This window comes from Corvus cornix, chromosome 1, assembly GCF_000738735.6.
Source record: "Corvus cornix cornix isolate S_Up_H32 chromosome 1, ASM73873v5, whole genome shotgun sequence".
NCBI lineage: Eukaryota > Metazoa > Chordata > Aves > Passeriformes > Corvidae > Corvus > Corvus cornix.
The window spans coordinates 83,450,665-83,465,220 of NC_046332.1; the positions used below are offsets into that span (position 1 = coordinate 83,450,665).

Genomic DNA, 14,556 nt, shown 5'->3' on the forward strand with positions numbered 1-14,556 from the left:
AATAGATACTTAGATTTCTATGGATGATAAATCCATAGCTGTAGCAAAGACCAGGCAGGAAAGCCCACCTATACCCAAATCCTGCCACTTAGTACTACTGCTGTGGAAAGAGTTTTGCATTTTCATGTTCCTCCTACTTAATAGGAGGAACAATAATTCATCCTGTATTTTTACAAGTCATCAGTTGTTATGGATCCAGCACAGGCTTTTTGAGACATGTCTATTTATCTAGGAGGTAGAAAGATGTTTTGAATGTACTGAGACCAACTAGTGGAAGCAGTGGAAGAAGGCCCATCTGAAGACAGCTTACATGCTCAACCAAGTTATTTGATACATCCCTAAAAATATTGCTTCCAATTTCTGGCCCCAGTACATTATATGGATGTTAGAATTACTCTACATGTTTTGCTCAAAACATTTCCCAAATACCACACCAAATTATCCTTCCAAGTACACCTGCAAAACTTGGTGGCCTGTGTATGAGCTCCTGTGTATGAGCTCCATCATAAGCTGAATTGATCAACAGCTACAGACCTTCATATCCTTAGTGCAAGTATGAGAAAAAACAACATCTGAGGTTCTTTCCTTTTTTTTTCTTCTTCCTTTTATTTATTTATTTTTTTAATCTCTAAAGATAATCTTCAAGAGCACTCAGGCAACTCTACCTCAATTCCTTTGTGGACTGAACAGGAGAGGAAACGCAGAGAGCTTCACAGAAAAGAGAGATGAAAAGATAGAAAGTACAGATTTCAAATAGAATATATATATACACATATGCTTATACATGTGTATATTTATATATATTTGCTTGCTGTAAAATGCCAGTTGGACCATACAGATTCAGTGTAAGACCACCAAGTTTCTCAAGATTGAGGAATTCTCTCTTAGGAATCTGTCATATTGCCTACCACAAATGCCTTGTGCCAATAAACTATTAAATTCTTTTCCTGGAATTTGAGGTCAGAAGGGAAATGATCAACTACACTTTTCCTCTGACTCTCACAACAGCTATGTGAGGCAATTACTTGTAGAGGGAAGTAGTTACTGACCAGAAGTCATTCTCTGTCAATCCTGGATACAGATAATATTTAAAAATTTAAAGTTATAAAGGAAATCAGTTCATGTGTTATTTAAATTTCAATTAGATCAGGTATTTCTGTGGTCAAAGTTCTATAAAAACATGTCTCTTCACCATCTTGCCACAAGTCAAGGCCAAGGTACCTGCAGGAGGGCCCTCTGGCACAGGATAACTCCACACTATGCAGGATGTCTGCCAGAGTAGTTAAAAGGAGGTTTACAAGCTGGCTGTTCATGGCCATGCACCATCTGACAAACACAGCAGTCCGTTTAAGTGGAGGTTCCCTGCCAGGAATCAGCAGTTTCAGGAACTGCTTGCATGGCTCTTCCTCCCTGTGCAAGACAGCATTGTTTCACCCAGAGGCAAGTTACCTTGTGCTGTTGGGAAATACGAGTATGTATATGGGCAGTGATCACAGAGTGTCCTATAGAACGAATTCCTGAGCTGTTATGTTGAACTCTTCTGTTGCCTTAGCTTTGCTAATCTTGTTTAAAATATCAGTCTTCAAAAAATTGAGCTTAAAAAGTCTGCTTATGTAGGAAAGACCAACATATATGTAATATTCTAGCAATTAGCCCCTACATTGGAACCTCTTTAAATCCCATTTAGGATGCTTACTCTGGCTGAAATTTAAACCAGCCTAAAAAATCTATCAGTAGAGTTACACAGCTTGGGTTTCAACTGACCTAAGGTTTTGCTCATAGCATTTTTATAAGCTGACTTGCACACTGATAAAGAAAATTGCAAACTGCTTTATTTTGTAATCTAACTAGCACTTGAACTGTAAAATCATACTTTAGATGCTGAGAGTTGTCAATACTGGCCCACAGACTTACTATTTCCAAGAACCTGACTACTGCAGAAATAAACTTTTAAAGACCACATTGATGAGTTTCGCTCTGAACTGGCTTATTGACACAGATGACAGTGGCTGTGTTTATGCAAATCATACCTAAATTAGGGTAAATGTTGCTAACACCAGCACAGAATCCTGACTTTGCTGATTTATAGTTAGAAAAGGTGAAGATTCAAGTGAACTAAAATTCAACTATCAGCAAAACTGCATAGTCCACGACAGACACAGGAAATCTGAAAGTAGACTTGTACAGTTAATTTTACTACTTAGCTAGTTCTGAAGATTCAGTGCAGTATTTGCTTGTGGAGTTTCTTTGTCTTTCATCTGTATATTTAAAATTCACAGTAAGAATTTTCTGGTTCAATCTTGGAAACTGCCTGCTTGCACTCTGTCAGGCTGGAGAACAGAAGCACTCCCTAGTAGGCAGAAATGACAGCATTATTTTTCTTCACTTTTGAATAAAGTGGTTTTTCTTTGCAGTGATACAGCTAACATGCTCTAACAGGTGGAGGTATGCACCCCTCCACTGCATGAAAGCTGGTAATGCTCCTATATTTTCCTGCTGAAAAAATAGAGGGGTTTTTACCTCTCAATGTGAAACCCTTGTGGAGAGAAGACAGTCTTGTCTTACCTTGCCCTGACTGTTTGAGGTCAGAGCTATAACCACCATAGGGTTTGCTTTGTCTGGGTGTACTGAGATAAAGACTGACATTTGTCTCTGAAAGAGTTTTTGATTAATATAATGATTATAGTGTAACTTTTTCATTGTAAAAAATATGCCAAATTTGCAGTGAAGGAATACGTATGGTTTACTTATGTCCTTTATCTGAGTTATCTATGGCATGGAAGGCCAGGAATATCAGAGCTAGTTGGATGCTCTCAGTTTTGTTTTGTTTTGTTTTGTTTTGCTCGGTAATACTTGCACACACAAGCTCACAGAGGTTAGAAGTGTCATTTCCCAAATGTATTTCTTCTTAAAAGAAGGTAAGCTACAACACCAAATAATGCCTGTGTGATAACATAACTACAGGCTTGGCAACAGTTTCTGACCTTTGTAATAATGATGCTCAGAACAAAACCATAGGAAAACAATTGGCTAGACGAACAAGAAAGCCCAAATACAAAGAAATTTCTTAAAAGACTTAGGTTCACATCTTCACGAAGTGAACCAAGATCTTGGCTTTTAGAGATGTAGAGATGTAACCCTGCAAGCTAAAATTTGCATGAAAGTTTATTGCAAGTGTGAGAAAGAACCATCAAGACAAAACCTGCAGCCTCTTTCGGTAAGGCCCACGTTCAGTTTAGGAAACATTCAATCGGGGATGAACTCATTTACATTCCTCAGTTTGGTGAACTTGAACATTTGCAGAAGTGTTTCTCTGAATCGCATGAATGATGCTTTAGGAACTGTACTTGAGAAGTGTTACAAAAGTGCACTTTTTCTTCTTGTTCCTCATATTAAAACCCCTTACTCTATCTAAGTATCAAAGTGTTTGTCACTTTTCCCACAGCTCGAGATTACTGACTCTTGGCTCCTTGCCTTCCTGACTCCTTCTTCTCCTCATACTCAGTCTACAATAGAAATTAAGCATTTGTTTTATGTGCTTTTACTCACTTCACTCATCTCAGTAGTAATTCAGACAGTCCAGGAGGGGTTGAAAACCCAGCAGGAGCTCTGTACTGAGAATCCGTAAGTTTTCTCCAGTTTTATCTACAGTTAGGTAGACATAAACTATCTTAATCCTTTAGCTCTTGTTACTGCTTTGTAATAGTATTAAACTGAGTAAGTAAAAAAACCCCATAAAAATATTCTAAAAAGCAGTCTTTTAAGAAAAAACAAAATACATTCTTCAGCTACACTTGAAGAAAAACTATTAAGAGGATTTTTCTAAGTGCTTACAATAAAATCTGTGCTTTCACTTTGCTTCATTCTGAATCTATTTGCAATTGAGTTGAAATAGCATTTCAGCTTATTTTTCCTGTAATCTGAAGCATGCCATCCTACACTCTTCAGCTAGAAGGGTGTCTTTCTAAAAGTGTAACAATATCAAAGAGTTTATTCCACAAGAACTTTTTTCCCTATGCAATACTGCTTTGACAGGTAGTGAACCAAAAATTATGAAACACAATAGATTTTGAAAGGCTTTCTGCTGCATGATATATTTTGAGATTTATTTTTCCATCTCAAATTACAAAACAGATCTCAAAAGTTTTTATAAATTGGCAATTCCCATTTTGACTTTGCTCATGGGCTTTTCAGTCTTTTTCACAGGTGCACTTGACATTGACAACAGGAAGATAATAGATGTAAGAGAGAAAACACATCAGTTTAATTTAGCAGTTCTCTAAAAATAGAGACATCTCTATGGTTACCCTTCCATCGCAAAGAAATAACATAGATATCTTGTGATTTTTTACTGTTTGATTTTTAGTATACCCTTTAATGTTTTATTTATCATCTTTTGTCAATTGAAGGGAAAGAAATCACTATTCCTGTCAGAAAAGTGTTAAGCAACTATCACCTTAGCTTATGGTTACAGCTTGGATGAAAACCTGATGCCACTGAATTTCCAACTGAGTTTTCTGTGCCGAGTGCCATGAGCCAGTGAGTACAAAGAGTAGTGAAAAAATCCTACATGGATTTAGTGAGTATTACTCCAGAGGTTGTTTAGTACTTCATATGAGACTAATATACATCCATCCACTAAATATTTCAGAAATAAGGCAAGCAGAATAGGTTAACATTTCTCCTTCTATGTCAGAAGCTTGAGGACTGATGTAAATGTCAATAACACTGGATCATGTCACTTGAAGAATCCTTATTGAGTTTTTGTTTCAGTCTATCTTTATGTCCATTGGTCTGTCATATTTTAAATATAGCTCTCCCAAAACCAAAGCAAAACCATGTATTTCCAACAGGGAAATTTATGTAACAGAACTATATTTTTACAGATTATGCATATGAAACCATATCTTAGGGTGGATGTTTTAAAATCCATGCAAGCTTCACTGATTCAAATTGTGTTTGAAACCTGAAATTGAAAGGAAACAACTCATAAAAAGTAAGAGAACTCTAACTCTAAACCTCTAAAGAGAGAATCTTTTCTCTCTTGATGTATTACATTTTCAAATTAAACCACAAGAGATAGACAGAGATTGTGGGTGCAGTGAGGGAAGGACACAAAATTAACCTGAACAAGATGAAAATGTAAACACAGCATTGACTAAACCCCAATAGATGCAGCAATGGGGGCAGTAAAGTACATTGAAATGGTACATTGTGGTTCCAGCAGCTTAACCTGGTGTCATGGTTTCACCCCAGCCAGCAGCCAAGCCCCACACAGTCGCTTGCTCAGCCCCCACTAGGCAGGACTGGGGAGAGATTGAAAGGGTAAAAGGAAGAAAACTTGTGGGTTGAGACAAAGACAATTTAATAGGGAAAGCAAAAGCCGTGCACACAAGCAAAGCAGAACAAGGAATGAATTTGCTGTTTCCCATGGGTTGACAGGTGTTCAGCCATCTCCAGGAAAGCAGAGCCTCATCACATGAAAGGGTTACTTGGGAAGACAAACACCATCACTCCAAATGGTCCCTCCTTATTCCCTCTACTTTATATACTGGTAATGATCTTGTATAGTAGGGAATATCCCTTTGGTCAGTTTGGGTCACCTTTGGTCTGTCTGTGTCTCCTCTCACTCTCTCATGTAGCCCCAAATTTCTTGCCAGCGTGGCACTACAAAAAGCAGTGTGGTGGCTCTGTGTAAGCCCTGCTCAGCAATAACAAAAATATCTCTCTATTGTCAACTCTGTGTTCAGCAAAAATCCAAAACATAGTCTCATATCAGCCACTGTGAAGAAAATTATCCCAGCCAAACCCCACACTGCTGGGCATTTAAAAAGCAAATTATTACAAGTAAGGGTGAATCAGAGCAGAAATTTCATCTAGTCCAGGCTTTCCTGACAAGAAATTTGGGTTTAGATCCTGAGAGAACCTGGCAAAAGGAAAAACGAAATTGGGAGGAGGATTTTCTGTACTCCACATTTCCCCAAGAGACTAACTGCCCTCAAGAATGACATGTGACATCAGTCTTGTGAGCTTTGCATGCCCCCTTCTCCCCTGCAGAAGACTCTAAAGGAAACACCACAGCATTCTTCTTTTGCTCATTGTGATGGACATCTTTATTACTGAAAACCATGTCAAGGAGACCTGGGTAGGTCTTTTTGGAGAACTCTTCTAGGCACATAACCACAAAGTCTGGTGTCCTTCAACTTCAAGAGGTGCCAGCATCTGGAGGTACTTATGTTTTATTGACAGTAGCGTTCTACGAGTGCATAAAATTTGCCTTTAGCCAGGCCATGAATGCTGACACTGCTTTGCATTCAGCAGCACCTATGAGTGCATTTTTTTATCTCCTTCTTATCAAGATGTACTCTCAGAAAAAGCAAGTACAAAAGAAAATACATTTGAGATTAACACAAACTAAAATGTAAAACATATTAGATAGCTTTATGACCAGTGTGACAGATTTAATGGAAATTTTCACCTATACTCCTACCTCCCCAAGTACCTGTAATTTCTATAGGAGTAGTATCTAGGGGCCTGTGACAGCAAATACCTTTCACTTGCAAAGGTATATTATTAGAGCTCTGTGAATACTCTGATATAGACAACAATTTTCTGTTTGTTTTGAGAAGTACTAAGTTGTTAGGCACAAAGGGGTGCTACTTGAGAAGGATTTTTGAGGCAACAGACTTAATGAATAAGTATTTGCTATGGTAAGACACAGACAGATGAGTTGAAATAGAAAGCATTAAGGCTTTTTCCCCAAGAGTTATGTGACAGTGAGAGCTTTTTCAAGTTAGCCTGAAAAATGAAGAATTAGTTTAATTCTTGATATAGCTCCCCTGACAAGAACTGAATTTCATTTGCAACAGATTTGGCTCAAAGGGCTTTTTGCAATTGTGCCCATTTGATGATCACTTCACTACTTCACTCTGTGTCATGTGCATGATATATGTACATCTCTGACATCTTTGCAATTCCTATTTTCTTTTTCCTTTTTCTAGGCTTCCAACAACTCAGCTGGAAGCAACATTAGTCAATGTCACTTTCTTGAAACTGACTCTCACCACTTCTGAATATTTTTAGCTGACATTTGAAGCACTATGTCACATAGATCAGATCAAGAAAGAACCTCACTAAGCCCCCACTGAGCAGCTTGCTGCTGTAGCTGTACCTTTTTCTGGATTTGCACTTGGGTTTTTCTGAGTTGATTATCTCTTTACTGCACTGCAGCCTCCAGTAGAGACTTCACATTTGCCAGGTCTCAGGAACCACCAATGGTTCATAAAGCTTTTCAGTAAAAGCCTCTCTCAGAAAGCACAGTTTTTGGCAGAATAGTTCATTCCAGCTATAGAGTTTCCCAGCACCATGGGCTGGGCTCTTTGAGAGACTGACCAGCTACACTGCTCATGGTCTATGACCACACAAATTAAAGGTCTTTTTTAACAAGATATGATGTTAAGTGACACCAACTGGCACCTCTGTTTTTTTAGCTAACCTCCTACAGCAGGGCTGTCTTGCAACAAGATGCTTGGAATGAACGGCGCAGGTGATGAGAGTCCACAAGGGAGTGTGCCTGAACCCACTCTCTGCCTGCTATTAAACAGCAGAGATGTGCCCACAGTTATTGTCTGACTTGGCCTGGCACCTCTTCAGCCCTTACTGTAACTCTTCACAGAACCTACCACAGATCTCTCCTTTGCCTTTCTGGGCATTCGTTGCCATTTCTTCACTTTTTCAACACTACTTTTGTGAAACTGCCTCTCTGTACTTGCAGCTTAACGAAAGCAAGCACACAAGTAGCACATTGAGGCATGGGTTCTTTCCTGCAGCTGCTGAATGCTACTATGCTGCTTGAAATAAATAGGCTAAACCATGAGCTATTGCATCTGCCAAGAAAGATCTGTGTAAACCAGACAGTGAAAGCATAGGTTTGCTTTGCAGACTGCAAAACTGAAACTAATTTTGCAGAATTACAGATGATGCAAATAAGACAGCTGCAAACAGAACGTTTTTAAATAACTTACATTTTGCAGAAACTGAAGCTCAATAGTTTTTCTTCTTGGTAGAAGGAAGCTTCTCCAGCCTGTAAACCAGTCCGGCAACTGCAATCTGTCCCTGGTTCTCATGGTTTTTTTCCTTACATTCTGTTTATATTATAAATATAGCAAGAGTCACTGAATGCATGTTCTCCTTTCCCTAAGCTGAAAACAAATGAAAAAAATTTTAAATCCAGCCCTTACTTGAAATGGATCACTCTTTAGTTGTGGGGGGGGAAGGTCAGAAGATACTGTGCACCACAGAAATCAAGGTCATGACATCTAGAGTAGATATGATGGATTTAGCTCATGAAGAATCTATGGACTAGTGATCACATGCAGACATCAATTGAATTTCAACTTGTGATATGTGATTTTCTTTATATTACAGTAACATAGGAGGTGTGATAATGAATAGACTGCAGAGCAGTCTGGATAGGAGGGATTGATGGGCCAAGGTCAATGGTGTGAGGTTCAATAAGGCAAAATTCCAAGTCCTGCACTTGGGTCACAAGAACCCCAAGCAGCACTACAGGTTTGGGGCAGAGTGGCTGGGAAGCTGCCCAGTGAAAAAGAACCTGGGGGTGCTGGTTAACAGCAATCAGTGCTATGATTTAATTGACATGTGGTGTTTGCTCAAAGGCTGGACTCTATGATCTTGGAGGTCTTTTCCAACCTTAATAATTCTGTGATTCTAAGTATCAGAAAACCATTCAGCAGGGGAAAGGTAGCTGTTCCAAGATAGGAAGAAGTGAGACTGGTAAAATATTATGATGATTTGGAGGGAGGCAAGAATTTTCAGAAAGTAATTTTAATGGATTCAGTGCATTCAGAGACAATCTGTCAAACTAAAGAATTTTTGTTAGTTGATTAATAGAGGAATTTTGTTCTTAATTTCTGTTTTGACATTTTGCTTTTCTCACTTGACATTTCTCCTCTAGGTTTTCAAGCCAAGTTTTCATGATACGATCCAGCTGGCTTACAGGGATCAACAACCCACTTGTGAATAATGGTTAAAAACGAATCCCACCTGGACGTTTTGACGCTGGCAATGCTCCAGAATAAAACTGTCTCCATCACCCTCCCAGTTGTGTATACAGTGGTGGCTCTAATCAGCATCCCTGGCAACTTGTTCTCCCTTTGGGTGCTCTGCAGTCACATCAAACCGAAAACACCTTCTGTTATCTTCATGATCAACTTAAGCATCACAGACCTTATGCTGGCCTGCTGTTTTCCCTTCCAGATTATTTATCACATCCAAAACAATGACTGGACATTTGGCAAGACTCTTTGCAGCCTTGTGACAGTGATGTTCTACTCCAACATGTATTCTTCCATACTGACCATGACCTTTATCAGCATGGAGCGTTACATGGGTGTGGTACACCCCTTGAAGCTGATCAAGTGGAGAAGAAAAAGGTATGCCTTGGCTGCCTGCCTAGCTATGTGGATTTTCTTGCTACTAGCCTTCTACCCACTAGAAACTACAGATCTGACCTATGAAGTGAAAGAATTAGGGATTATAACCTGTTTTGATGTCCTAAAATGGGATATGCTGCCCACCTTTGCAGCTTGGGTAGCCTTTCTCCTCACTTTATTCATTTTGCTCTTCCTGATCCCTTTTATTGTAACAGTTGGATGCTACATTGGTATCATTAGGAAGCTAATTCAGACATCGAGCAGATATGGTAATAAGCAGAAGACTAGATCCATATACCTGGCAACAATTGTCCTTCTGGTGTTCATCACTTGCTTTGCCCCCAATAACTTCATCCTACTTGCACATATGATCAGCCGCCTATTTTACAACAGCAGTTTGTACCCTGCCTACAAGCTCACCTTGTGCCTCAGTTGCCTCAACAACTGCATAGACCCCTTCATTTATTATTTTGCATCAAAAGAATTTTACCAGAAATTCATGCAATTGTTTTGCCCTACGGTGCTGCTCAGCGACAGCTTGGAAAACAGAAGGGAAAGTTTATTCTCTGGCAGGACCATGTCAGTCAGATCAATGTCAAGTGGACCTATGGATGGGTTAGAGGGAGTAAAGGTCAATTTGCAAAGGCAGGAAAGTGTTTTTTAGCTTTAGATATTCCCAGAAGAAAGACACCTGTGAAACTCATGAGTAGACACAGAAGACATTTCCTTTTGAATGGCCATGCTCAAAATACCTTGCTCCAGTGACAGAACTCAAGCTATACTTAAATTGCACTTCAGCATTTTCTGATTAGAAATGGAAGTCCTAAAGGAACGGAGTTTATTCAAGAAGGCACTGAAGCAAATCCAACAGGGTTAGCCTGGAAATAGCCTTGCTGCATAAGACCAAGGGATAGGTTTAGAACAAAAGTCACTCTCAGGTTGTATGATAGTTAACCAAAGACTTATGATTCTCAGTGAATGTGAAATACTACTGTACATGAATTAGAGCATACACCAAAGCTGGTTTGGGAGTTGTTTTTCTAAGAAAAGTGCTAATCTTTGGTTTTGTTTTTACTATATTTTTTTCTCTCTTGTATTTCTATAAAAGAAAGAATAAAAGTAGCATGGCATTTTACCATTAATGCATAATGCACAGCCACTGTGAATTCACCACAATACTCACCCAACTGCTTATCAGAGTCAAACCACACTGACACTTGAAAAGGTTAGGTTGACTCATATTATTTATTTCAATTCTATACAGCAAAACATCTCATACAATGAAAGGAAAGCTACAACTAACAACGTTTGCAAATACTTCTGCATTTCTTGAAGTTATTAATTTCTCAGGACTGTGGTGAGCATTTTTTTTAAGGAAACAGACTTTCCCACATTAACCTGTTACAGTACCAATGCTGCTTGTATGTGGTTAGTATCAACTGGACATTTTCACCAGTTCACTGTTGGCTATGCATAGAAGAACCATCCCCTCAGCAGACTTTAGCTTTACACAGTGCCTGGGGAGTGAGCTTTCCTTCCTTACAGAGATGGTGTGGATTATAAACCAGATTTTCAGCTGGATAAATGAAAATTCAACCACAGACTGGAGAGTGATTCTGTGCCAGCAGAAACGAGCTGAAAACTTTTCACGATGGCCAGATGTCAGAAACTGACTTCTTTCAGGCAGGCAAAAAGAAAGAAGAAAAGAAAGAAGAAAATAAGTCTTGAGAATGGGAGCTGTACCAAACATCCTGAAAAAAAGCTATGGCAGGTAGATTGAGTGGTCGCGTATTTGGAACCCTTCTCTGAAATATCTTTCTACAGCTTGTTTGCATATTCCACGCCATGTGTAATTCTTTTCACCTCTCAACAAATGCCTGTGTGCTTGGAAAGAGAAGTGCTACAGAAGTTGCACTGGGAATAGACAAAAGAAAAGCTTTTCTTGTAATACTTACAGCTCTTTACCTACATTTGACCTTCATGGACAGAGGAGAGCCACAAACCACCTGAGAACACCGGGCAAGTTCCCCTCACAAGCAAGGCAAAGCTATTCCATATTTTGCTGTGCTGCAACTCCATCCAACACTGAGCAGGAAGCTGTCTGCAGCGTTGTGGATAGTTGTTTCAGACATCACATGCTGCACTGATTCCTGAGCTCCTGTGCCTAAGTAATAGGCAACAGCCAAGGCCCTTAAAATCTGCCATTTTTCTTTGGGTATCTCATGATTAAAATATAATTTTCCACCACTAATTACCACGACTTTCTTCACAATGTTGTGGAAAACCACAACATGCACAGTGAGATATTTGAATGTCCTATCTTCTGCTAAAGTATTGTCAGGTTTTTGGAGCAGAATAAATGTGAGTGGACCTAGGACTACCGTTTACAAGGCAATGTGAACATTCAATGCTTCGTGGCATTTCACAGTGTTAGTTTTAATTGATCTGCACATTTTCTGTGTACAAGGCCAACCTTAGTGATACGTAACCCACCTAAACTCTCCCATCAATTTGCCTGGAAGCTACCTTTCACTATTAATTTTCACATGATTCCAGCTTTCTCACTATCACAATTGTTTAGTTGTTTTCTGCATTTTGTTGTGGCAGAAACTTTTTTTGAAGTTTATACTGAAATCTCTCTCATTTTTCTTTTTTTAACATCAAAATATTTTTACATTGAAAGCCTTTATTTCTCCTACATCTAATGCAGACTTTGTTTTATCTTGAACATGGTCCTCAAGTGCATAGTCCCTCCTAAAATATGCTGCAAAGTGCCTGAACTGTAACTGACACAAAATAGAGCCAAAAGGGCAGAAACCTTGCACTTTGGACATCAACTGCTATATTTTAAAAAATAGTTAATTGTTCCTTTTTCAGGAGAAAAAAGATGCTCACAGCTGACTGAAAATATTCCCTCCAGCCTCATGCAGCTCTTCATCTCTCTTCTGACAATGTTTAGAAAGGAACAGGAAGGATGCCTCATTCAAGTACACTTCATGCCATTTCACTAACTAGCCTCTAGTTAGCTCAGATTCCTCTTTGGGTCAGTGGCATTGTTCCTTGAGAAAGGAATATAAAAATGAACCCAGCAACAGCAATCCTTCGAGTCTGATGGTGTATACTGTGAAGCCTTGGAGAATTTTTATTAGAGAGACGAGAATAAATTATTATTAAAAGTGGCCCATCATACTGTTCTTTAATCCTGGAAACATATTCTTCTGGGACATCATAAGAATAATGACTTCTACCCTCCCTGATCAGTGGGTGTGAGTTGACATCTATATATATAAACATATAAATTCATACACATATATGTACATTGCAATTTGTGAGGTTATTGAGAAGTTCATGTCCAAACTACCCTCAGTTTGGGGAATATGAGCCCTGGGCAGCTTGCTTACTTGTAAGCATTACTGTGTAGTTAATGTAATTTTATTGAAAAGACAAGATATAAAGGCTTCTGTTTATTTTTGGGGTTGGGAGGGGAGTTTGTGTTTTGTTTTGTTTTTTTAATTAACGTATAGAAATTTAATCTATGAATGCGCTTGAACTTTTTTGTACATATAATGATAATAATTAAAAAAATAGAAAAAAGAACATGATTTAAGATTCATTCCCTTGTTTTTACCTACCATGTGTGAAAAACTTCCAAACATAGAAGAGGGCAGGGAAATCAAGTTACGAAATAAAATTAGTCTCTTTCTCATTGTTATTGTGGGGTTTTTTTCAGGTTTTTTCACGTTTGTTTATATATATATTAGAAGTTCACATATAGCCCCTTCACAAAAATTTTAAAAGTATCAATACTTTAATGAGATGTTGGCTAACTTGAATCCTTCTCCTTGCCCAATAGGTGCACCAATACAAATATTTTTTAATTTCTATGCATTTCTGAAGTAGCCTAGCCCTCAGAGCCTGTCCCACCCCCAGCCTGGAGCAGGGCATTGGAGGAAACTGGGAAGGGACAGTCAGAATCAGTAGTCATGGAATCAAAGAATCATAGAATATCTCAAGTTGGAAGGGACCCACAAGGACCATTGAGTCCAACTCCCGGCCCTGCACAGCACCATCTCCAACAGTCACACCATGTACCTGAGAGCATTGTCCAAACACTTCTTGAACTCTGTCAGGCTGGTGCTGTGATCACTTCCCTGGGGAGCTGTTCCAGTGCCCAACCACCCTCCGGGTGAAGCATATTTTCCTAATACCCAACCTAAACCTCCCCTGACACAACTTCAGGCCAATCCCTTGGGTCCTATTCTTGGTCATCAGAGAGATCAGTGCCTGCTCCTCCTCTTCCCCTCACAAGGAAGTTGGAACTGCAATGAGGTCTCCCCTCAGTCTCCTCTTCTCCAGGCTGAAAAGACCAAGTGATCTCAGCTACTCCTCATACAGCTTCCCCTCTACACCCTTCAACATCTTTGTAGCCCTCCTCTGGATGTTCTCTAAGAACTTTATGTCTCTCTTATATTGTGGCACCCAGGACACAAGGTAAGGCCACACCAGCACAGAGAAAAGCAGGACAATCACCTCCCTCAACTGACTGGCGATGCTGGACGGTTCCCTAGACCAACTATATTCCATTTTGGTTCCGTGTCTGTTTGGCTACATATATGCTGATACACGAGAGGGACAGAGATTATCCTGAAGTTAACTCATCATTTTTTGCAGTTCAAAGTGTTTAAAATAACATGAGGTCTACATTGGTACCCACAAGGGTGTTGTTTCTCTAAGGTGACAGTTAGGATATATGCTGCATACCCAAAGGTGGGAAGGATAGCACGAACATTTGTCTGTGAAATTCAGTTTTGGTGAGTGTGAAATAATGCACACAGGGAAATCCAGTCAGAGCTTTGTGTATAAAATGATGTTGCTTGTCAGAGACCACTATGAATCATAATCCATAATTCGATTCATCAGATCAGCATCATAGAAATCCATGGCTCACCCACACCTGGTTTACTCTGTGCACTTCTGGCCTCTGTCACAGATAGGACCAACAAGGACTGGAAAAGATCGAGGCAAGAGCATATGGTATGATCTAAGATATTAACTTAAAATCTTAGAAGTAAAATAGTTTAAGACTCTTCATCTCAGAAAA

The 14,556-nt window shown here is 39.2% G+C and overlaps 1 protein-coding gene across 1 annotated transcript in view; it reads left to right on the top strand.

Moving 5' to 3' along the window:
• Nucleotides 1-13,167, top strand: part of P2RY8 (P2Y receptor family member 8) — a 34,517-nt gene extending 21,350 nt beyond the window's left edge. The window contains exon 3 of the mRNA XM_010394158.4: nt 8,978-13,167. Coding sequence (XP_010392460.2) covers nt 9,046-10,119 — 1,074 coding nt within the window. The 5' untranslated portion in view covers nt 8,978-9,045 and the 3' untranslated portion in view covers nt 10,120-13,167. The remainder of the gene's footprint in view (nt 1-8,977) is intronic.
• The last annotated feature ends 1,389 nt before the right edge of the window (nt 13,168-14,556 follow it).